Source organism: Corapipo altera, unplaced genomic scaffold (assembly GCF_003945725.1).
Source record: "Corapipo altera isolate COAL_440 unplaced genomic scaffold, ASM394572v1 1b, whole genome shotgun sequence".
Lineage (NCBI taxonomy): Eukaryota > Metazoa > Chordata > Aves > Passeriformes > Pipridae > Corapipo > Corapipo altera.
In genome coordinates, this window is record NW_020884881.1 from 14,096,137 (window position 1) to 14,121,575 (window position 25,439).

At 35.4% G+C, this 25,439-nt stretch overlaps 1 protein-coding gene across 1 annotated transcript in view; it reads right to left on the reverse strand.

Annotated features, from left to right (window-relative positions):
• SEMA3E (semaphorin 3E) overlaps positions 1 to 25,439 on the reverse strand; it is a 133,438-nt gene that overhangs the window by 40,446 nt on the left and 67,553 nt on the right. Inside the window, exons 2-4 of the mRNA XM_027639928.1 lie at positions 25,123 to 25,283; positions 17,755 to 17,814; positions 12,968 to 13,087 (exon numbers count right to left, since the gene is read on the reverse strand). Of these exons, the coding sequence (XP_027495729.1) occupies positions 12,968 to 13,087; positions 17,755 to 17,814; positions 25,123 to 25,283 (341 nt within the window). The remainder of the gene's footprint in view (positions 1 to 12,967; positions 13,088 to 17,754; positions 17,815 to 25,122; positions 25,284 to 25,439) is intronic.

The window sequence follows — 25,439 nt, forward strand, 5'->3', positions numbered from 1 at the left end:
GTTGTTTTGATTTTATTTTTTCTTGTGTGTGGTATGTTTTAATTTGTTTTTGCTATTTTTTTTCTAGGGAGTCTACGTTACTTACATTGCTGAATAGTAAATCATATTTAGAGTACTGTGGAGACAGGCTGTACAGATTTTTGTGATAGTTTTAAACACTGGCTATACTCTTCACTATTGCTCTAAGGCACTGGACAAAATTCATTCTTAGCTTTAATGATTTCATAGTTCTTCAACCTTAGAGTAAGAGTGACATACATGCAAGAGCTATTTGTTGCATTTTATTTCTAGGGGCCGTGTAATTTATAACTTTATGAAAAGAATTAGGAATAAGAAGGTTCACATGCAAAGTGAATTGAACAGGAAAGTGTGAAATAGAGATGCATTGCTTTGTGCAAAGCTATGAGAAACTCTCTTCTAAAATTCTTAATAAAGCCATATGGTGCTAGTGTCATATGATGAGCTCTTTTTCAAATTCAATTAATTCTTCAAACATAAAAAAAGGGAGTGTAGACACCAAAGATTCACCATATTTTATCATAGTGTCCTGTTTGAAGTGGAAGACTGTTGGGAAGGATGGGACACAACGGGAGACACTGACTCTGCAGGGAAAGGACATCCCAGTGGACTGGCTTACTGAGAACCCTGGTAAAGTGGGTTTTCAACAAGGGTCATCAGAGCTGGAGACTGAAGCCCAAAGGGAGAGCTGCAAATGGAGAGGGTATGGAAGGGAGAGGACTGTTAAGGAGATGTGCACATCCCTACTCTGAAGACAGTATGTTCAGAAGTTTTCCTCAAACCTCTGTGCAACATCTGTGAGGTTAATTTTCACTTGCATGGTTATATCATCTCACATTGAAGTCTTTTGCAATTTTTCCCTTTATGAGAATGACACTTGTCCCAAAATAGGGTATATTCTTGGATTCACTGGTTCCATGTATGCTTCTTTCTTTTTTTCCTAATAGTATCTTAAAAGCCAAGTTACAAAGGAATAAAGTAACACGTGACAAACTGTGATTAGAAACCCACACTGAGTTAGGTGCACAGGTAGACACAGTTGCAGCTTAATCAATAGCCTTTAGAACCATGGAAATTAATGTAATTTATGAAATCTCTGAGACAGTAATAGACCTTATTTTGTAGAAAATGGAATTTAAAAATATTTAACATGTCAGGTGTGCTGTTTCTAAACAAAGAATACATTTGTTGCTCATATTTACTTTCCCATTTATTCAAATAAATTCTGAGTGTGATTTAACCTTAACAATGCACCTTTAAAGTGACATTTTGCACATCCATGCTGTCACATAGCCTAATGTGAGAAACCAAAAAACTTATTTAAAAATTAATCAAATATAAGATTTGTAAAGCATTTCACTGGCTAACTGGATTATTTTTTTTCTCCTGTGAGAAATTGAATACTGAGTGACTCTAGAGAAAGTTTGTGACCATGACAGACAGTGAAGTGCAATATACAGAATAAACCTCATCTTGATTTCTATTCTCTCCCTATAGAACAATATAATGTTTTAAGTATAAATTCATGTGACACATTTTTGCAAATAATCTTTTGTTCTGTATAGTCTCAAAACAGTATTTTTTATTTCTTTTCTTCTTTCTTGTATACTTACTTATGCTTACATTTTCATTTCAACATAGAAAGACACACTGAATACACTGTGCAGAGGCTTCTTTTAGGAAGGATGAACCCTGACTTCCCATTAAAAAAAAAAAAAAATTGAAAAATCACAGAACATGTCTGTAAATCAGCAAAAAATATAATTCAAATATAAGTCTCCAAAATGAACTTTCAACTCCATGACCTGCCTTAATCTGTACACTTGCCTCATCAAGAAGGCACTTGGTAAAAAAGATATACAGCAAAATATTTTGTCCTTGTATAACAGCAGAAAATAACTTACTGGGTCAGGCCCAAAACAGTGTCTTATATGATTCACCCTTTCGTATTTAAGCAGACTAAATTTTGATGCTAAGAAAAATGTGTATTAGCAGTATCTTATAATTATAGTTCCAAACATTAGTTAGGTATCTAATTAAAACAAAACCAACTAACTAATTAAGAAAATTAAACATCTTAATCCAGTGGAAAATGAATCAATATAATTGAATTTATATGAAGGAATCTGTGCTCCAAATACTTATAAAAATACTAATGGATTACTATTTCAATACACTGTCCTATTTAAATCAACATAGAACAGCCATCGAGGTATATAGGTGAGCAAGACAAGGATGGTCCCACAGTGAAAGAACTTTTCATATAATATCTTCTTTAAATAATCCAAACATTAATTTTAAAAAGGAACTAAGCACTCAACAAAAAATCTCTGCTTGTTTTGAAAATTATTTGACATAATTAAGAGTATTTTGGAGGTAGTATTCCTTCTGAGGATCTGTTTTCAATCCTCTTTACTATCCAGTGACATACTGAAAAGATCAATCATCCTATGGGATGAGAGTGTATAAAATATTACAGACATTAAATCCTCCCTAAAAATTCAGATGCATTTTTCAGGTCTATGCATTTTATTACACAGTTAAATGACTAAGACACATAGGGCTCCAATCTGAAAACGTGTTTAAAATCTGGAGCTATGTCAGACTGCTGTCTGAGTTTGCAAAAGGATTAGCAATTTGTGACTTGTCTCAAAATATCTGGCCTAAAGTGACACAAATGATATATTTTCCTGATTTCATGAATGTAAAAAGAGCCAACCTCACTGCACATAAAAATCACAGGCATTTAGCCTTAGCAGTTCAGAATGTTTCAGCAGCAGTGACTGAATTGGTCAGAGTTTCAGAAGAGACACCTTTGTGTAATGTTAAACTGGACACATAAGCTCATTAGGGTTCTATGGCAAAGAATGGAACCATTAGAAATTATGATTATATTGCATTAATGTGATAGTTAATAAGTATGAAAGTTCCAGGGACCACATAAAGGCTCCCTAGAATTAAAATGTATGATTAGCTGTAAATGGTGATATAGTCTTATGACCAAGTACCAAGATGGTACACAAGTGCTATACAGAAGTGAAGGGATTTCTATGGGGAAGTGCACAGTTTTTACACAGAGCTTCACTAACCAAGACTTTTTGTTTTCCATGATTTTGGCAGGCTAAACTTGTGTTGAGATTGTGAGGGTCACGTCAGAGCAAACTTCAAATAACAACAGTTGGGAATTAAGGTCACAAAAAATAAAAAATAAAAAAAAAAAAAAAAGGAAGGATGAAGGTCAAAGATTTGAGCTTTGATGATGGAAGAAGGAAGAGATGCATTGGGCGTAGAAAGGACAACACTTACATTCAACTGAGAATGGACTTCAGAAGGACTCAGATACCCTGGAGAAGCTCTGTCTGTCTCCACAGTATGGAGCCTTAGACAACCAAGAGCCCTTTTGCAGAGCTTCAACAGGGGATGTCTAAGTTGGCCAGACGAGAACAAAGAGCAGAGGAGTGGATCCACTGTCTCCCGATGACACAGATGAACCGCAAGTAATACTTCTTTTTAGTTCATCTTTTAATCTAAAATAATTTTTCTATATAGATATCAGTGAAATAAGAAAAGATGTCAGTCATAAATCACAGAAGGATCATAGAATATTAAGGGTGCATCTTATAAACCTGCAAAAATGTTAACTAAACACTACCATTGTTCATTTTTTCTGTTTTTAATTATGATGACTAACAGCTTATTGAGCAGCACCTCCAATCTTCAAACAATGACATAAATTTCACCAGGAGCTGTCACTTGGAAAAATACTTTCCTTCATAAATAAGAGTGGGAGAATCTAAAAATCACTATAATGAAAGCTGGAATATTTCAGTTAACCCCACCAAATTACCACACAGGTGGAGGATTTCTTTCTCTTTTCGATAATAGCATTATTCCTCTGTATGGATTCATTCTACCAGAACCATCTGTGTTTAATCTTGCAAAGGGTAGGTCTAATATGATGGAAAATTCATTTCATATGGCTGATCAATTCACATTCTCTACCAATCTTCCAAATTGAACTTACACTTCATGTATGACCTTATTTAGACAATATTCAAAATAATGAATATCATTCACCTCATTTTAAGGATAGAGAGTATTGTCAAAAAAAACTCTTGCCTGTTACAAGACATAAGAATGACTGATAAGAACAACTGTGTGGATACAGAATACTTGGCTTTCTCTAGGGCATTTCACTTAGTACATAGCTATTTGATGAAACAATGTGCATTGTAGAATTGTTAAGAAACACAAACTACTGACATATATCAAAGTACAGTTGTTATGAGGTATCACTGATGAATCCTCTACTAAGGTTTTGCTAAATTTTGGTTTTGCTAGAAAGATGACTTTTTACTTTAGCAGTGATTTAAACAATCATATGATTTCTTTCCTAGTAAAGTTTATAAAAAGCCTGGGGAGGCATAAATAATGAAGAGCTTAATGAGAGATCAAACTATATAATGCTTTGAATATTGAGTTAAATATCAGAGGCTTACTAAGCAGATTTTAATACAACACTATCCAAAGTGTTAAATCCACTTTCACATATAAGACTGAGGTGCCTCATCTAGAGTCTTGGAGATCCCAGGTGCCTTGTTACAGATAATGGTGACAGGAATCCCTAAGAATCTCTTCATTTATCTTTTTGTATGAGACTGATAATTAGGTGGTTCAACCGAGTGTGTAAATTGGGATAACTTTGTGCTCCAGAGAACTTCAGGTCAAGTGAAAAATGCTAAAAAGAGATTTCTCCTTGTGATGCTGTGCCAAGAACTCAGCACTTGACTCCAATAAAGAGGAATCTCAAACAGAGGTAGGGAAGTGACCTTGCGTGTACACACACCATCAAATAGCATGTGTGGTTCTAGTGTCCACACTTCCAGAAGATGTGAAAATGCTGAAGAGAGTTCACAGGAAGGACACAAATGAGATTGAGGAATCCTTATTGATGGGAGGTTTAAGAACCCATATTTATTCAGCTTATCAAGAAAAACTGAAGAGGTGGTTTGATCTTTGTGCATAGGTACTCAGATGTGGAAAAGATGGGGAAAAGATAGTGGGAGACTTTTGAACTTTTGCTGTCAAAGGCATATCAAAGTTAAATGACAGGAAGCTGAAGTCAGAAAAATTTAACCCTGAATAAGTGGCTATTTCCTAACATAGTAGGTAATTAAAGATTAGAACAGCTAATATTTAGAACAGAGAAACAGTGGTGTCACCATTAGCTGAATTCTTTGAAATGACAATATATATTTTCCTGAAAAGCTTTTAATTCAATACCTGGAAAAAATTGTCCACACAATGTGTGATTGACCACATAAAATGTCCTGATGGTCCCTTCTGGCTTTTGTTTCTTCTCACACAATACCCATTTTTCCTTTCCTAGTAAAGTATGGGAAGAACAGAACTGTCCTTTCTTCATTATCCTGACTGACTTTCACTTTTACAGCTGTTCATTAAACTAATTCTTACAGCCAAAACTCATGAACTTTAATTTCTCCCATAATCATATGCGTTGATTCAGAAGGAACTCTTATCCTGCTTCAAAGCAGATGGGGGTTTTGTTGGGTTTTTTTTTGAAGGTTTGGATTTGGTTGCAGAGGTTGCAGAGGTTGGGTTGTTTGAACTGGTGCAGACAATCCCCTTCAGGTGTTGCTTGACTAGAACTTGCCCATTTTCTTGTAAGTACATAGATAAGCCATGAGTTCAGTAAGAAATACTTCTTCAGGTAGAAGTCAATGTGGGTCTTCAGCTTTCTCTTTTTCCCTTTTTCTGTACAGCACCTTTGTTGTTTGCTGTGAGTATAGATGTTATCTTCACCTAATTAATTTTCTTTTCTGTTATGATTTCGGTACCATTTTAATCTCTATTGAAATGTATGCATATTCAACTTCCAAAACCTGAAGTTCTTTAGTCTAAATGAAATTCGGGGCTTTTTGATGTTTTGGTGAAATTCAATAGCCTGTGATGTGGGCATTCAGACTAGGTAATGTAAAAGATCTTCTAGTAAGAGATTTTATGACAGTGTGTTGCTTACTTGACAGAATTTCATATATATTTAGTGGATGGTGTTCTAACTGATGGCTTTTCATCCATGCAGAGGGACACTGTCTCTAAGAAAATATTTTCAGGGGAAGAATTTGTCACATATTCTAAGGACTGACCAACACCCACTTCTATTTGGTCAGTGAAACCAGATGTTCCTCTTCCTTAATCCTCTGCAAACAGAGAGCGGGGATGAGGTAATAGGAACAAGCATGGAGAGGGAGTAACTTGGCAGATCATTGCTTGTTTTGATTATAAAAGTACGTTAGAAAAAATATCCTAAAATAATAGATATAAATACATCCACACATTTTGTTTCTTGACAAAGCTGGAAGAATGATGGCATTGCCAAAGGTTGGTCAAGAGCAGAAGAATCACGTCATGGAAAAATTAAACTGAGATATGACTGGTACATTCTCTCAACTTACATGTGAATTCCCTTCAGTTTGTTAAAGCAAGAGCCGAGGAGTTTGTGTTGCCTGCATTTGGTTGGTGTAGAGAGACAAACGGAAAGCTTATTGCACAATTGGACCTTATTCTGTTTTTGCACTGAAATACAGAATATATAGAAAAAGAAATGCCCTCGTGTACACTCAAAAAATATTAAGGGTAATATAAATTAGAAAGAAGAAGTTCCAACCTGCCTTTAGTGAGCTACAGGTGTATTTGTTTGCTTGGAGGACAGTTTACTCAAGTCCTTTCTAACAGGACTAAAGTCTTAGATTTAGAGCTACTCTTCCCTGATAACCAGAGTCTCAACTGGCTAATGGAAGAACAAATAGCATAATAAGGAATACATCAGATTAGGAACACCTAGGGGAGACTCCCAAAAACCACCAGTGCATTTTGTGGAAAGGGTGACTTAGTCCATCAGCCTCTGAAGTGGAGAAATACAGCTGTAGGCAGTTTACTGAATTAAATGAGGCACTGAAAATGGCACTCTGCCAGCTCCATGTATATATTAAAAATTTACAGGGTGCTCTTGAAGAAAAATTCTTCATGCATTGCATTTTCCCATAAATTTAATTCCCTCAACAGATTTTGTCATGCAGAGATGCCTTCCTGTTCAGGAATCAACTCTTGTCACCATGTAGTTTGCAGAAACTTAGGATATTGTTTCTGTACATGATTTTCTTTTGGAATTTCCACTCATTTTTCAAGTCCTGTGAAGGCAGAATAATTTCTTTAGCTGTCCTTGGTGAAACTGTCATGTGGACTTGTTAAAGGTGTTTTGTAAATTAGGCAAAGGCAGTCTGCATCATCGGAAGGCCTCTAGAGCATCCCTATAACCTATTGTTCTGCTGAACAGATAACTCAGAAAGATAAAATTGTTGCCTGACTGCAGATAGATCACTTGATTTATCTTGGGTTCATCAAAATTCACCTAGGGTATTTTGAGCTATACAGAACAGTAGTTCAGTACTGTTTTACCAGCAGCCAGATGTGGAGAAACATAGACTGAGACAGAAATCGCTTCTTTCAGCAGTTATCGCATGCTGCCAAAACTGAGAAGTTTATGTAAATCCAAAAGAAAGAGACTGAATACAGATGCTTCCCCCTCTCCTCCACTCCACCCAACATCAAAGACAACAGGAGGGGCAAATGTCAGATTGGTGAGAACAGAAGCAAAATAAATTTTTTTTCTGCACTTTTCTTCATCTTCCGTATTTGGTTTGAATACTTATCTCAGTTTTTTTCTCACAGAGCACATGGGAAGGATACATATACAATTCCTCATGAGAAATTTGGGGTGCAGAGTCTCTGACTTTTGCTTTCTCCAAGAAAAATAACATTTATTTTAATGAACTCCCCTTTATTTCTGGATGATAGACAAATAGAAACTGGACGAACTCAACCTTTTCTGACCTGCATGGATGTTTGACATTTAAAAGCATTCCATGAAGTCAGAGATAACGAACTCATTTACTGGCTGGCATTTAACTTGCTTATGTTTTCTTGGACAAAAATTTCCAACATGTCTTTTTCAAACACCAATAGTTGATCTGTCTGCAAAGTCAGCACTCCTATTTTTCCTAATTTGTAATTTATTTCTAAATGGCAGAAAAACATTGGGTATTTTGCTGAAATGTTTAAATTTGGGAAAGCAATGTTCATCAGAGTCAAATTAATTAGAAACAAAAAAGATAAAAAACTGCTGTCAGTTACTATACTTGTATATTTTTAGAAAGATAACTGACAACAGCTTTACAAAAGGGAACAGCCTGAAGTTCCAAAGCTACATCAATTAAACCAATATTGCAATAGAATGACTGCAGTAAACCATTACCTATTTAATCTTTCAAACACATTGTGATAGATAGTGCATCACAAAATATATAAGTAATTTGATTTAGAAAAATATATTTGTTTATGCTGTGGTAGTACAACACAAGCTTATTGTGTTGTATAAGAAAAATATTAAGCTATTAAAGAGTGTTCAAAGGATGGCAACAAAGATAGTGAAGGGCTTTGAGAGGAAGCCGTGTGAGGAGGGGCTGAGGGTGCTTGGTTTGTACAGCCTGGAGAAGAGGAGACCGAGGGGAGACCTCATTGCAGTTACAACTTCCTTGTGAGGGGAAGAGGAGGGGCAGGCACTGATCTCTTCTCTCTAGTGATCAGTGACAGGACCGAGGGAATGGCCTAAAGCTGTGCTGGAGATGTTTAGGTTGTATGTTAGAAAAAGGTTCTTCCCCCAGGGGGTGGTTGGGCACTGGAACAGGCTCCTCAGGGCAGTGGTCACAGCATCAAGCCTGACAGAGTTCAAGAAGCATTTGGATGATACTCTTGGGTACATGGTGTGACTCTTGGGGATGGTCCTGTGCAGGGTTAAGGGTTGGACTAAATGATCCTCATGGCTCCCTTCCAACTCAGCATATTCCATGATTCTATGAAACTAGATGTAGAATTCAATAAAACTAATATTTATTTCTTATTGTTTTCTACAATCAACATGTTAAGACAAAATGCATAGTACCATTAAACTTCTATAAACCATGAAAAGCACAAAAGGAGCAACGGAACCTATATAACATATCATAGCACAATATGCATGTGAAAGATTTCAAAACACACTTTAACTGATGTATAGGAAGATTAGTATTTTCTACAGAGACTAGTTGGGGAATGGATAGTTTTATAGTGTTTTTTGCAAACATTAGTGGTTCTGTTTTTCAGTCAGTTCCAAGAAGTAATGATCTGCCAATGGGGCAATCAAATTCTGCCTATTTTCGGAGACAAAAATCTCCTTTTGACTTCATGATTTGTTGACAAGAGCTCAGTGTTCTGCAAGACACAACTCAAACCTACTTTTGATATGAAAATATGAATTTGTGGTTGCATAAGAATGTAAGACATTATACAGGAGGCTGAATGCTCCTTTTCATAAATTGTATTGCACCTCACAAAACCGTACTAAGTACAGGATCAGAATGCCATACAGTATTATTCTGATCATGGCTCTAGGATACTTTCACTTTTCAAAGTAAAATCAGCAGTGCTTCATTTTCTTACCAAATGGTTATTTAGAAATGGACGACTTTATGTAAACTTTTGTTGCAAATCAACAACAAATGTCCCTGCAAAATCAGACTAGTGATCACCAAGCTCAAGAGCCTTAACTGGACGGTTAGTTCCAAAAGATTGCTTCCCTTTGGCTTGCTCAGTAAATTGGAAGATGTAACGTGGCAGAAAATACAATCCTGTTATTCTGTCATGTGCTTAAATGTCTCTCAAATAGTCTCTAATTTGTATTTATATACAGTTTGTAACTTAAGAGCCCTGAAGTTTTTACTGAGAAGGTCACATCCTCTGTCTGCCATCAGCTCAGGAAGCGCTGTTGAAACTTATAGTTTAGCTCCCTGACCACAGAGCAAGTATTTTTCTGTGTTGGTACTGTTGATTCGTAGTCCCATATGGAAGTGTGAATCTATCTTCACATGCTGGGTTAGCTGGGTGTCTGGATCCACATAAGTCTGTTATAAGGGCTCCCCCCCTTTTTACCTTCCACACTTTATACCTCAACATGTCTGAAAAGTGTCATTGTTCAAATGTGTATAAGCTTCAAACACACCTTGTGCTATTTAAAGAGATTCTGTTCAGAAGCAACTTAGTTTGCATATCAAAGATAAATTTCACTTATCCTGAAGTTCAACATATTTAACAAAAACATGTCAACAACATTTAAAAAATATTCCTTTCAGCCAGTTGCATATTATAGAATCATAGAATCATTTGGGTTGGAAGGGACCTTAATGATCATCTCGTTCCAACCCCTCTGCCATGGGCAGGAACACCTTTCACTAGACCAGGTTGCTCAGAGCTTTATCCAAGCTGTGTTCAACCTGGCCTTGAAAACATCCAGGCATGGGGCATCCACAACTTCTCCGGGAAACCCATTCCAGTGGCTCACCACTATCACAGTAAAGTATTATTATTGTGAACTGCATTGGATTGAATATAAATACATATTATAAATAAGTGTTTACTCTTCAATTTAAATATTTTACTGTTTTTTAAATAAAGATGTTTTTGTCCTGTTTAGAAATTGCTTAGTATAGTGTAATTAATATTTTTAAGACTGTTTCTTTTGCTACTCTCCTTCCTGTGATAGTCAGACAGTGAGAAAATGGCCAGAGAGATGAGGTGGAAGTAATAGGGTACAGTAATCGGAAGTCATTAGATGAGGATTGTCTGATTAGAGAGATCAGCAGAGACTGAACTTCAGTTTTCTGAGGAAGGATCTTCTCCTTTCATTTCCTGCAGTTACATGGTGCAAAGAAAGCAAAGATTACAATTTGCCCACTCAATCATATACCATGAGTTATTTTTAACCTACCATACAAATGGCACCTCTCATTTTTAGTCTTGATGGTCAGCTTTTTAGATAATGGAAACTAGTATAGCTACTTATTAGTGTAGCAAATACATTTCCTGATGGTCTACACAAGCAAAAAAAATGGTAATTTTCCCATGATCTCAGTGTGGGTAAAATTTTAGAACCTCAGTTTGACAAGAGAGAATAACAAACAAAATAAGGGAAGGAAGGACAGTGATAGATAAGGGGATGATCACAGGCCACACATTCTTATATATGTCTTGTTTCTCATTTTTTGTTTATTTGGTTTCTATTTTTATTAGTCTGTTGTTTATACTTTCTAAAATAGTGTTCCTAAATATACAGGCACTACTTCCTTCAAACTTTACCAGGAAGCCTGACAGGAGGTTCATGAGAGGAGCAAAGAAGACATGCAAAGTTGTCTTATTTTAACATTGCTTATCATTTAGTTCCTTCCTTAATTTCAGATGACAATGCGTTTCTGCAATTCATACAACTCCAAATCTAAGTGTTGTGCTGGAGTCTTAACTTCTGAGATGCTTTCCATTTTGACAGCAGTTGGAAGTGCACAGCATGGACCAGATCCTTGGAAATGGTTTCTGGTTATTTTCTAGTTTGTTTTGCCAGAAGAATGCATCTTTATTCAGGAAAGATTATTCAGAAACATTTTACTGAATTAAATACATTAGTTGATTTATATGAGTACACTTTAAAAAGCTTTATGTTTGCAATTCATATTTATTCGAGCCAAGAGCTCCCGGACATATGGGAAAGCAAGAACCTATTGGATGGTCCTTTGGCTTCAGCACCATGACAAGTGCTCAGCTCTACCAGGACACATCATGTGAACCAAATAAGCAAGACCATTGACCAGCAACTCTTCCTGACACTTACTAGTTAAAAGTAATCTTACATTTGGGCTACAGATCATCTCCATCTATTAAGTCCCACCTCACAAAGTTCATTTTCGAGAACTGCAGGGCACATCAGATAACAGTGCAATTCCTTACCAATAATTTTACCTTATAACAGAATTAATTATTTTTTCAACATTACTAGATGTATGACAAGGGATAACTTTCAGTGTCCAATTTTCACTAAGCCTGGACATTCAAGGTCCAGACTTAGCAATGTAATTTATAACTTGTCCACAAATTCAAATATCATAACAGTTGTAGAAATTCAACCCTCTACAAGTTTTTGACTCATTTCAGAAATTTGAAATATATTCCTAAACTCTGTATGTTCTTAAAACTGGCAGTGGGAGTGCAATGAAACAAGGATGCAAGGAAGCAGGATGTAACCAGGATCACCCAGTCAGCATTTGATTTCCATGTAGCAACACATAGGTTGCATATTATCAGGATTAGGTTTAATGCCCAAGGAGTCTTACACAAGAATTTAAAATAAGAGAATGGTATTTCTGCTGATCTAATTTAACTGAGACAGAAGGATCCCAATTTCTGAAAAATCTATACAATTTCTATCTTTGCATAAAAAATATGTTCACAATATTGATTATGTGTTCCACTTACTGATCTTCTCTGTAGTACTATTTTACTCAGTTATAAGCATCATTAGAGAGCTAAAATACACTTACTGAACAGGATCAACATAGACAAGCTGAATTGAACTAAGATTTGTTAAGTAATTCCATCTCACATCAAACTAATACGTATTTTGATATATTACGTATTATTTCATAAAACAAAACCCTGCAAAACGAAAAAACAAAGCCTCCACAGATTTAGCCTAAAACCCTAAAAACATTTATTATTTTGCCTAAGAATTTCTATAAAAGCTTATCTAATTAAAAAAAAAAAATCATAAAATGAAAAAGTCTTTGAATTCTTTGTATAATTTTCCAGAATATGCTTTCAAATATCAGTGTGTTCCTCCAGGAAGAAACTAAATTTTAGAGCAGCATTGAATTTCATCAGCGAAAATATCTATTGTATGGTTAGTATGAGAACTGTTAGCAATTGAATTTAAATACTTATTTTTAACCATAAAGGCTTTACTGGAATCCAGACCAAAAGAGTGAATACTGTAAACTGAATTTCTTACCTCTGATGGATGTCCAGCTCTTATAAAAGTACAGAGGGGATCAAAAGCTCCTGTTCCACAAGCCAGAAGATGCGTTCTGTTATATCGGTGAAGGACACGGACATAATTTGCACATTCATCCTAGATTACATAAGAAATAAACATAGGAAAATATTAGCTTTTTAATTTTACTTTTTTTAATATCTTATGTGCTCTTAGATGATGTTCTCATATTGAATCTTTCTATTCTGTTTCACTTCACGTTAGTAACTCTGGGTCACCAGTTTCACAGATGGACATTTTTACACGAAAAAAAGCAAGTTTAGAATGCTGATTTATCATAATTTACTTTAGATGTTTAACCAGTTATGAGCTACAAAGTTATAAAACACACTTTTGTGCTTCTTTAATCTCAGAGATATTCTGCAAATCTAAATATTTGTTTTACTAAGTATTATTAGATATACTAAATATTAGAGTCAGAACATAAGACGTGAATAGTAAGCAAATGGCTTCTCTCTCAAGTTAAATAAACTTTATCTCAGGAAAAATATCATTTTTTTCTTACTTTTTTTTTATAAGGTCACTGCAATATTAATTTCTTGCATAATTAATTGCTAATCAATATTTTTTTATATTGTATGGCATCATACTTTATCTGTTCCCAGTGTTAAACTCTCCTTTGAAGAAGAAATATTCATTTCCCACAGGACAGTACTCTGGGACTCATTAGTGTATTTGCAGCTTCATAAATATTACAATTAAAACATTTTCAAACATCCCTTTGAGATGTGGGGTCATTATTTTTCCTGTACTAAACTAGAAACAGAGACAGTGAGATAAAAGTATCCATTGATTTTGGGACTCCTGGGACTTGGTTTTACAGAGTTTTACAGAGTTTTACATTTTGCAACTGTTTTTATATTTGAAGAAAAATCCTACTCATTTCCATTCATTGTTCAACATTTCTGCAACTCAGATCCTAGGTTTTAAGACAGTCACATAAAGTTTAAGATTATTATAATTAAATTAATCTTAGATAACTTTAGCTGCTCTAGAGTTTAGACATGTAATTTATGTTATTCTCCTAGGCCTTTTCAGTGAAGATGGCCAAATATCTCCAAAAGGCAATTAGTACAATCCTAAAATCAATGCGTAAAACAGAGTGGAAGAATTTCCTTTTTGAAAATTTGCTGTTCTTCGCTGATGAGTATTGTAGTTTTCAGACTGCTGTATTTGTATGAGAACAATCCTGGATCTTATTAACCATCTGCAAGAACAGAGAACATGAGTCTGCAGTGGGCTCCTGGGCAGAATTCAACACTTGCAAATTCACATTAGGTTCAAAACTAAGAAACCATCTTTCTTCTTTCTTCAAATGGTTATGTCATTCAGTTCAAGTCTTCCAAGTTCTCCAGCAAAAAAATAAGGAAAAAAAAATCTCAGTTGCTACATGATTCTCCTTAATATTCACTGTGAAGATATATCATGCTAATTGAATGAAGTAGGTAACTTACACAGACAGGTAACCTGTTGTGTAATTAAATATTATGCATATACAAATCAGTCTTGCAATACCTTATTTTTGGACTTTCTTGATTTGCAACTAATTTGTTCCTTTTTTAAAAGTGAATAAATAAATAAATACATTCAGACAAATAGAGAAGAATGGGTTGAAATCAGTAAGATGTGATCCTCTATACACGGATCAGTACTCAGCAACAGAGCATGTGCATTTCACAATATTTACTGACTGCTGGTAGCAAAATGGTATTCCATAGGAATTTTGTGAAACCTTATAATTTTTAAATGATGCTTTACTGGGCACTGATGCTGTACCTCATTCTCCCTCTCCTCCAAGTATGACCTTTCTGACTTATTCCCTCTGTTCGCTCTCAGTGGTTCTTTACTCTATAATTTCCTTTTTTATCCATATATGCCTGCACCTCTTCGTCATTGTGCCAAAATCACTGTATTGATTTAGGATTTTTTTTTTTTAAATGGTCAAAACCTACACATTTTTTCTCTTGTGTGCATTTGTAGAAACGCTGGAAAAATTCTGCAGAAAAAAACAGAATGAGGAAGATACCAAATATAGAAAAAAAGTAATTCCAAATGTCTAGATTGATCATTTATAAGCACATGACAAAAGGTGCTGTTCTGGCAAGTGTCAGGCAGCTAGGCATTGCTGCTGACCCTACTTATAATACACTGTCCACACAGCAAGGAAGAGATGCATCATCCAAGGAAACATTAAAATAAGACTTCTTTCTACTATATTAATTAATTAAATGCTGGGTATGTCTTCAGGATGCTCCATATTAATAGATCTGTGGAATTTTTTTCATCTGAAACTTCTCCATGTGGAGGAGTTAATCATCTCTACAGAACTGGATTTCTTTTTCTGAATGATTTCCAATTCTGATAAAGTAATTGAAAGAATGGAAAGCTCTTACACCACAGGCTAACAGGTGTGTTTCCTGGAACACTGGATGACAGCTGAAGGATTTCTTTCCTTGGCTTCACACGAATCAAAAAAGCATGGCCAGGTTTTAAGATTATGCACGTTGTTAAGATAAGGCTTTTTTAACTGTCCTATTAAGTCCATTAAAAGCTCTGAAAGTGTGTTTATTACTACAGTACTTGAAGTTTTACTGCTACAACATGAGCTGATAATTTTAAAGGTTGCAAAAATTGTAAAACTGGCCTGTTCTGTTGTATAGAAAGAGACAGCAGAGCACGCATGAAGTATTTTAATGCTGAGAAGCTGATTACAATATTATCAATTCTACGTAATATTAATTTTACCTTGAGTAACAGATCTTTTACAGAGGAAAATAAAAAGAGAAACAGAATGGAAATAAGAAAAAAGTTTGAAATAACACTGATGAGTAATATTTTTATGAGAGCTTACAGTGTAAAAATTAACATTCAGAACTTAGAACTAGCAAAGAGTTGATGTAAAGATATTATGCTATAAGTTAATATTGGTTTATGGTTACAACAAAATGAAGGTGAGAAGAAAATTAGTAGGAAAGTTTTTGATTCAAATTTAGATTCCTTTTAGGTTGAGCAATCTATCTTACTGAATACTGAGCATGTTGATGGAAAATGCCAAGGTTTCCCTGATATTAATTAGCCTTACTCATTCATACAGTTCATACATAATTAGGTCTTATGGGAGGATCAGAATATCATTTGGAATTACAATATTTCGAGTTTTTAAAATTTTAACATATTTTTCTTAACAATTCCACTTCTGGAATCTTTTAATTCTTCTAAAGATCTGGGTTTTCTATAAAAGTAATAGTTATACCAAACTTTCACAGTGCAGAGAGATGTGGGAAATATAAGAAGTTCTTTAAATGACCATTTTCACTGCAAGGCAAATTTGAAGACTTATAGTAACAAACTGAACTACAAAACTTTGGAGTTTTAGGGAAACTCATGACTCTGAGGGGGATAGCTTTACATTGAAACAACAGTACCTATTTCTGCATTAATTTAACCAAAAGAATATTGTCAAAGTATCAGAAAATATATCCCGTCATGTAGGGGTAAAAGAAAGATGACAGAGCTCTAACTAATTACAGTTTATTCTGAGAGGTGGTATTAAATAAAGCTCAAATAATCAGGGTTTCAGATTCATTTAATATGACCATAAGGTTTGGGTAATGTAGAAAACCACTCTTTTCAATCAAAATCACCTAAAATTGTCAAGGGCACAGAATTATACAGAAAAAAATGCAACGAACTTTTAAGAATCTTCAAAAAGGGTCAGTTCTAGGCCAGGTGAGTGAAAGGACTTGGAATTTTATTATTATTATTATTATTATTATTATTATTATTATTATTATTATTATTACTACTACTACTACTTTCCAATCTTTTTCACTAATTTCTTTAATATGGACAGTTCTCATGCTTGTATTGCAGCAGAAATCTTTAGAGTTTCCCAATCTTACTGGGAATATATTGTTATCACCAGGGTTGCTGTTTGTTGTGTTTGTGGGAAAAGCTTGTATGTGCCCTTCCATGTCTTACATTCCTGTCGCTGTTGCTGTAAAACTATCATCATTTTCAAATCCTCTGGTACAGTGTGAGCTCTCTCAGCTGTGGGATTTATTAGGTGTTGTACTTGTGGTGTGTTTATGAGGTACAGATAATGAACTTGGTGCACTGTAAAATTAAAGAGAGCTCCCATCCAGAAGAACTTTCATCCTGTGCTGCCAACGATATCAGCTGCTATATGTCAATGAGCTTTCAGGTCTTTTCCCACGAACTCATTACAGTCAAGGCACCGAATCACAAGAATAAAACAGTTCTGAGGCTCATTAAAATGGAATATTTTTATTAATATACCATGAAACTTATAAAGCAAAATAAATTAGAGTGCATTCTATAATTACTAATAATTTAACTGCTTTTCTGAAAGCATTCTAGAGAATACGAACTTTAAGCATAAACTGGAATGTGAAAATGGAGAAGGTATCCTACAAGTATGAAAAGAAAGAGAAATATAAATGGAAAAGGAGAATTATTAATGTACCTTCTTTGAGAGCCCAAGGAGAAGAATTAGAAGAAAGTTCAGATGATCAAAAGTGTTCACTGTGTGTTTATGAGCTGGTTTGAAGAGCAATTAAACTAATAAATTTAGTGTGTTAAGAGTAGTTAGATGTTTTTAACCTACAACACTTAGAATTATATCTATGCTTTAATCTCTCTGAAGTTAAGGGTGCCTGAATCCTGTTTTGGACTAGCCACTGGTATAATTAAAGTATACTTTATTCGTAATTAGTGATACTTACAGCATCTCTTCCTTTAATTATGCATTCTTCTGCCTGCTGAGGTGTACTAGGCCAATGGATCTGAGAGGAAAAAGAAGAAAATCATTCAATTGGCAGTCTGATCATGTCAATCCAGCTCTTCCACTATTCTATCTATGTGAAAGATTTGCAGAACAGAAGTATAAAATCATAGAACAGTCCCAGTTGGAAGGGACCTCAAAAAATTGTCTGGTCCAGTCTCTTGTGGGAAAGGGAGCCTAAATGAAATTATCTAGCACTCTGTTTTACATATCTTTTAAACCTCCAGTAACAGAAGCTCCACCATGTCCCTGGGGTGGGTTGTTTCAGTGACTGAATGTTTTCACAATAAAAAGTTTATTATCTGTTGGTATAACTTGTATCCATTGCCTCTTGTCTTCTCCATGAGGATCCTTTTGAAAGGAGAGTCTCTGTCCTCTCTGAGATGCTGTTTAAATACTTAAGTACTAGAATACTCTGAGGAGTTCCCCCTCAGCCTCGACTTCCCCACAGAGAAAAGACCTTCAGTCTTTCCTTTGTTGAAACATAACTGTTTTGATTAGGATGGTTCAGGAAACTTAGTACCAGTCAACAGAATTTAAAGGAAGTTAATGTATGGAACATTTAATATAAATTCAGCTTAGTTGTCAGTGATTTTCAACATAGAATATTAATTTTGAACTACTGATTTCCTGCTTTAAGTGACACTTAGGAAAGAAAAGGTTTAAAGTGAAGTTAATGAGGGTCAGCAATTAACCCCATCGGGAGTAGCATCAACTCTTCACAGTCGCAATCACTAGAAGTGAAGCCAAATTACACAAGTGAGATTTTCTTCAGCTACCTACTATATAACGTTTATGTTTCATTCCAGATGCATGATCTGTTTGGTTGAAAACAATATTAAACAATGACTGAGCAGACTGGAATGGTTACTTAATTTCTTAGAACATTTAAAAGTGAAAACAAAAACATGTGCCCATCAGTGATATCAGGCTTGGCTGAAACCAAGTAAATATTAAAAAATTGATGTCATCATTAAGACATTTTTGTCAATAATCCAATCAAAAATATTTTTCTGTATGGAAAACATTTTAAAATTAAGTTATTCTGCTGGGCTTTTTTTCTTCCTTTTTTTTTTTTTTTTCTGTAATTGAATTGGGTTTCTTGAAATAATTTAATCTGAGAAAATCTGGGGATAAATTATAAGAAAAGTAAATTGTAAGACAAGCAGGGATAAATTATAAATCCTAGATGCCTAGGACTTGAAAATAGAAGGTCGGCTATATGTTATTCTTGCCAATTTCAACAACCTGTCAGCGTTTAGGTCTCACATCACCTAAATCCTACAAGGAATCTAAAGTTAATCAGAATACTTGTTTTCAGTCAGATGGTCTTATAATCATATTTGTATGATCAGAAGTAACTCTCATCTAGTCTCTGCATAGTTGCTCTGTAGTATGGGGAGGTACCTGAACTCTACTGAACTTCCATGAGGACCCTCATCCAATCACCCTGGCCAGCTGATTTCTGGTCCATTCAGTGCAAAACTGAGTCCACAGCCATTTACTTTACTCACTCGTCAGGAACTGAATAGACAACAGCTTGTCCTTAACCCAAAAACCTAGAAGTTAGGAGATCTCGAGGATCTCTCAAGCCTAAAAGTGTGAAGTCACAGCTTTCACTTCACAAAAACTTGTTCTAACTAGCAAACTAAAATGGGGGCTTTTGCTCAGGTGTGGCTGCTGGGAACAGAGAAACCACAGAGGGAATAAAACACTTGACTCTGTAACCTGATATTAAATACAGTGTGTATAGGTGATTATTTTTTTATTTGGAGACTGAGTCCCAGTGCTATTGAAAATACTTTGTATGCACATTTTCCACTTAAGACACACTGAATTAAATGCATACACAGAATTAAGAGAAAAAAGCCAAAGAAGTAGCCCAGTGCTCTTGATTTGTCTGGATTATTGAAAAGCAGCTGCAGTGCGAGCAATGTGAATTGGGTCCTTGGCACAGAATAATAGAATAAATGATAATTATAGAATGGTTTGAGGTAGAAGGGAACCTTAGAGACCAAGTAGTGTAACCACCTGCTATAGTCAGGGACATCTTCCACTAGATCATGTTACTCAAAGCTCCATTCAGCCTGACCTTGAACACTTCCAGGGATGGGGCATTCACAACCTCTATGAGCAACCTGTTCAGTGTCTCACCACTCTCATAGTTAAGAATTTCTTCCTTATACCTAATCTAAATCTACACTCAGTTTAAAACATTTGTCTCTTGTCCTGTCACTGCAGGCCCTGATTAAGCTCCCTTTACAAATTGAAAGGACAGCATAAGGTCTTCCTAGAGCTTTCTCTTCTTCGGGTTTAAAAACCTTTATTCTTTCAGAGATGTTCCAGCCCTCTGACTATTTTTGTGTCCCTCCTCTGGACCTTCTCTAATAGATTCACACCTTTCTTGCACTGGGAAACTCGGAGTTGGACACTCTACTCCAGGTGGGGTCTCAAAAAGGAGTAGTAGAGAGGCAGAATCAGAGGTAGTGCAGCAGTGTAGGAATTTGTCTTAAATGTTCATAGCAAATTATCTACTTCTAAAGGAACTCCATATTAGTTACCTTCAGTACATGGGTCTTAATTATGACTTTAAGGAGTCTCCTGAAGAAGCTTTTCTATCCAGAAATTATTTTTTAAGACTCATAACTCTTATGAGTCTTAACATAAATATGCATTAAGAGTTTAATCTCTTCCAGAGTATTTTAGAATTGAGACTAAAAAAAATCTCTGCATGTCAGATTTTGCTATTATATCAATTTTCAAATTGGCATAACACAGGATGTGTTTGCACTGCATGAAAATTCAGATATTAATCAGCTGCAACTGTAACCTTTAACCTGCTCTGTATTACTTTGTCTGATATTTATGTTTTAGAGTTATGACAACTACCAGATTTAATTTTGAATTAATTCTGTGCCAGGATTACAATTTTTGACAAGCTGTCAATAACTATTTCTGGGAAATCTCCCTGGGTATATAGACTGGCATAGCACCACGCTACCATACATTTCACTGCAAGTTTCACATAACTATTGGACATAATTTTCCAAAATTTTTCACCCCTTCAGGTGAATTAATTTTTTAAACTGCTTATTTAGTGATGTTTTCTCATCTTACACCATAGTATTATCATCCTTGAGACCTGGATGATATAATTTTAATACCATATTTAAAAGACAGGAAAAAGGTACCTTTAAATATATTCCTCATGAGAAAAAAATGGAATTATATGTTAGTATAGCTATGGGGAAAACTTTAATTGGAACTGGAATGTTAATTAGCATCTCCAAACAGCTTCTCTATTCAGACACTAGCCTTAAAAAGCAGGATGGCATCTCCAATGAAAACTAATTTAGAGAAATATGTGACTTTTATAGCACTTCAGGTCAAAATAGACTACTGTGTGATCTACTCTGAACTCTAGCATATGACAGAACAATTAAGCAATTCAACCATCCTGTCCCTGATTTAAGTCAATAAATAGTGCTTAATTAACAGATAACTTGTGTTTTGCTAAAGCCCAAATTCTGTAAAAATACCTGGTGATGACTGGATTTATCAACAAATACACAGACACCTTCTCTCTTGGGAGGTAATTCCAAGGGATATTCAAATTTACCACTAAATTTTGAGCCTCTTATTTCAGTTTGAGTTTATGCACATTCCTACACAGTATTTAAAGGAGGTATCAGCAAGCCCTCCTCTTGCAGACTTGTTCTGTGTTCAGTCAGCTCCGGAGTGGAAGTAGATATTCACCATAGGCAGGATCTGTGATGAGGGCTCTATGGTTTATTGCAGCAGAGACATAAGTCCTGATCTAGAGTTGTCTCATAGTAGATGAAAACAGCACACTGAAATCTGCCTACACAAGCCCATTTACAAAAGTAAGAGGGTTTCTTTTCAGAGCGAGATCTTCATAAGGCCCTTGAAGTAGAAGCTAGAAAGAAAGACTATCTGTAAGGAAATTTTAGGCAAATAAGAAGAGCAGTTTATTTTCATTCCAAGTGACGAAAAGTAGGAACAAAGGTCCCCCTTCTCTATGAGCTGTTAGACCAGTGGTGATGAGCTGCTGGCACTCGTTCAATTTTGCTGTTCAACAAAGATCCTCTCTGGCACCAATTACAATGAATTGAAATGCTTTTAAAAACAAATTTGGCACCAGAGAAAGTTCTCTATCAGTCTGTTAGATCACTACAAGCTTTGGATCAAATCCCAAATATGTGTAAGGGTTGATTCCAAAGGTGGTGTCAAAGAGAATGAGCTCTTAGGGAAAGCAAAGGTTACATGGAGTGTGCCTACAAAGCTTTGACTTTACACAAGGTTTCAAGTGCTTATATGGCTCTAATTCTCTGTAAACACTGATATTCACATTTTATATTCTCCTTCATTCTTGCTACTGTCAGTGTTAGGGCACTCTTCATACAGAAACCAGGGTGTCTATGTAACTGTTTCCAAAACTTATGGTAATATGTGTTTAATACTCTAATTAAGCAAATTATACATCCTTCATCTATTAAATTAAAGGAGAGATACAAAGAGTAAACAAAAAGCAAGTAGTCAAAAGAAACATAATTTGACAATTAGAGAAGTGAGAGCCTGTCTTTATCCAAGAAGACATGGAAGGTCTGTGCCACAGTTGAGAGCTCAACCTGAATGTCTGGATTTTCCCACCAGTGCAAGAATAACAGTGGTAGTATTCTTCCTTGAAAGTTTTTTTTCCATTTTTTAGGTATCTTTTCTTCAGTGAATATGAAAAGCCGTCAGGATAAAATATACCTAAAATAATTTGGTAGGTACATATGTAAACAGTTAATAGCTTACATGAAAAAGCTACAACCTATGCTTCAGAGTGCTGCCTTGTATTGGAAACCTGAGGAGAACTGAACCTTAAAAAAACATGTAACCTATTAAATGCAGATTTATAGGATGCATACCTCATATGCATCAGAAATTTTTTTGGAATTGTTGGATTACTTTGGCAGTCAACAGGTCTCATTGCAAAAGCATTTTATGTCCATTCAGCATTTTGTTGTTTTTCTTTGGTATAACTTCTACTATGCTGGCTAGAATTGAATTATTTTGTTGTTTTATAGCAGAAGGTATAAATCTCTAATTGGGAATGGATTTCATTTTGGCTTTTAGAAAGCATACTCATATTCCAAGTTGTGGAGAAAGGGATGGTCAATGAATTAAAAGACATTAAATGTTTTCTAGAACACAGAAGATGAAGATATATATGAATCTGTCCCAAAACTGAAAACTTTATGAAACATCTCTTTTGCAGCTAGTGACTCATCCTGACTACCAGAGAGAATAAAACACAGGAACTTGCCTGCACTCATATACTTTCACTGGATTATAACTGCTGTTTTAGATTAATTAAAGTCTTCAGTCTGAAAAGAAAGGTCAAAGACTAACCAACACACAGTTAAAAATAGATTAATTAAAAACTTTGGTAATAATTCCTCTCAATTCCAGGAACTTTCCCCAATATAACTCAGTAATTAAGCTTTCCTATAACAGAAATGTCTCATTCCACACTTTTGTTGATAGTGCTGTAGGACAATCACGTTTTCTCTAGCTATCCTTGAATGAGATCTGCACTCAGGGAACATTGCAAAAGAGAAAACGACCATGATATTTGTATTCGAGGGAGCTAGGTCCCAGTGAGGTCATGTTTCCAAACATACCAGGCCAAGCTTCATTTATTCCAGTTTCTCATCTTTTGCACTTCATAAAATCAGGCAAGAAGAGCTTTCATCAATTTGTCATACTCTCTATACAGGTCTCCAGACAGAGAATATGGTTTCAGAGTAAATAGTTGATATTTCACCGCAAAACAACAAGAAGGAGAGTAATGAACTTCAAGTGTGTCCAGATGCAACAATAGTGGTTGGACAGAAGTGTGAGGTGCTCTATCCTGTCATCTTTCCTCACAGATTTACTACCAAAGGGGGAAGAAGAGAGGGGAAAAAACACCTTATTTTATAAAAACAACTGCTTTCTAAAGGTTTTCATATCCCTGAGCTCTAATATCTTGTCACAGAATATTAATAATTTGTATCAAATGGAAAAGGAGTTAACTCATATCTCGCTGTCGAGGACCAAAGCTCAGTATGTAACACTGCTCTCTGAGGAGTTAAATTAGCATTCTTCTTTAAATGTAGATAAATTATCAAATGGCCTCCCTGAATACCTTGATATCCTCATATCTAAGACTAACATTCCCAAATGTTTATACAAGAGTAAAGCATATAATATCAGTTCACAATAGTGGAACATGCTAATTATGCTTGGAGATAAGCAAGGTTGCTTGTGCTAGAGTTGGCCAGAGGGTTGGCATGAGAATAGTGATATTCAATCGAAACAAGGGGGCAGAAAGAAAAGAATCATCAGATATCAGTGCAGCATAAACATCAAGAAAAATATTTCTCCAGAGGAGCTTTATTTTAGTCACTTTTTTGTGCTTTTGTTAATTTGCAAATAAATGAAAATATATAAAAACACGTTGGGAAAATTTAAATGAGTAGATGAGGAAAACACCAAAATATTTCAAGAGATTCTTTATTCACAGTCAAGATGGTTGAGGCAGGAACAATGCTCCTGCCAGCTTCCTCTGCTACTGTATGTTTCCAATCCTAGCTTCCGAGGGCAGAAGTAAGGAAGCAAGGCTCACATCAGCTCAGACTCCAACCTCCCCACTTCAGTTGTCAGTTTGCCAGTCAGTTGTGGTTTCTACGATGTACTGAGCTCTCAGGTAGGATTATGACTTAAACCACCTTTCTCCCACAGACCACTGCGTTGGCTTCAAATGCCACTTTCATTCACTACTTAATAGCACTTCTGGCTCAAACCAATGCAAAATCCAGTTTCTAAAGACTAAAAAATAGCTGCATAGTTTATGCTGCTGTTGAAAACTTCTTATAGTTTGCATGATAATTTTTTTCCTGATTATTTTCTTTTCTGCTGTGATAAGTTCCTAAAAAATACCAGGGAGATTTTATTCCTTGATAATATAGCAGAGATACAGAAAACAGGTGTCTACAAATATGAGTTGCTCTAAACATCCATAATCATACTGAAATTCAGTGAGAAATAGCTATGTGACCCCCCAAGTCTCTTCACCTAGAATGAGCCTTATGGGTTATTATTGGGGAAAAAATATTTCTTAAATACAACATGACATTAAAGCTCGTGCACAAAACATCTACAAAAACTCCATTACCTCATTTCCAGTCATGCAAACTCTGATGTTCTGTGCTACACATTATGACATGAAGTGACTGAAATATATAGCTTTTTACTCCACCTCTCGGTAGTTGTCGCTGATTCGATCCAAACTGAGGGAATACAAGAGGTCTCTTCCTCCCACGAACAGTCGCTCTTGATACTCATCCAGCAGCATTACATGGAGACCAAGATATCCAAACGGGCTACGAAAGACTGACGTCCTGTTTAAATCCCAGAGCTCTGCAATACAATCAGAGTGTGCGTGATAAATACCAAACAGCTTAGCTTGCATGGTTTCATTTTTATATCCTCCTAGGGAACTGGACAAGAAGTTGTGGGACATTAAAATGCTAATCGTGTAATCTTTGAGCAAGAAAGAGACACAAGACACCTGGG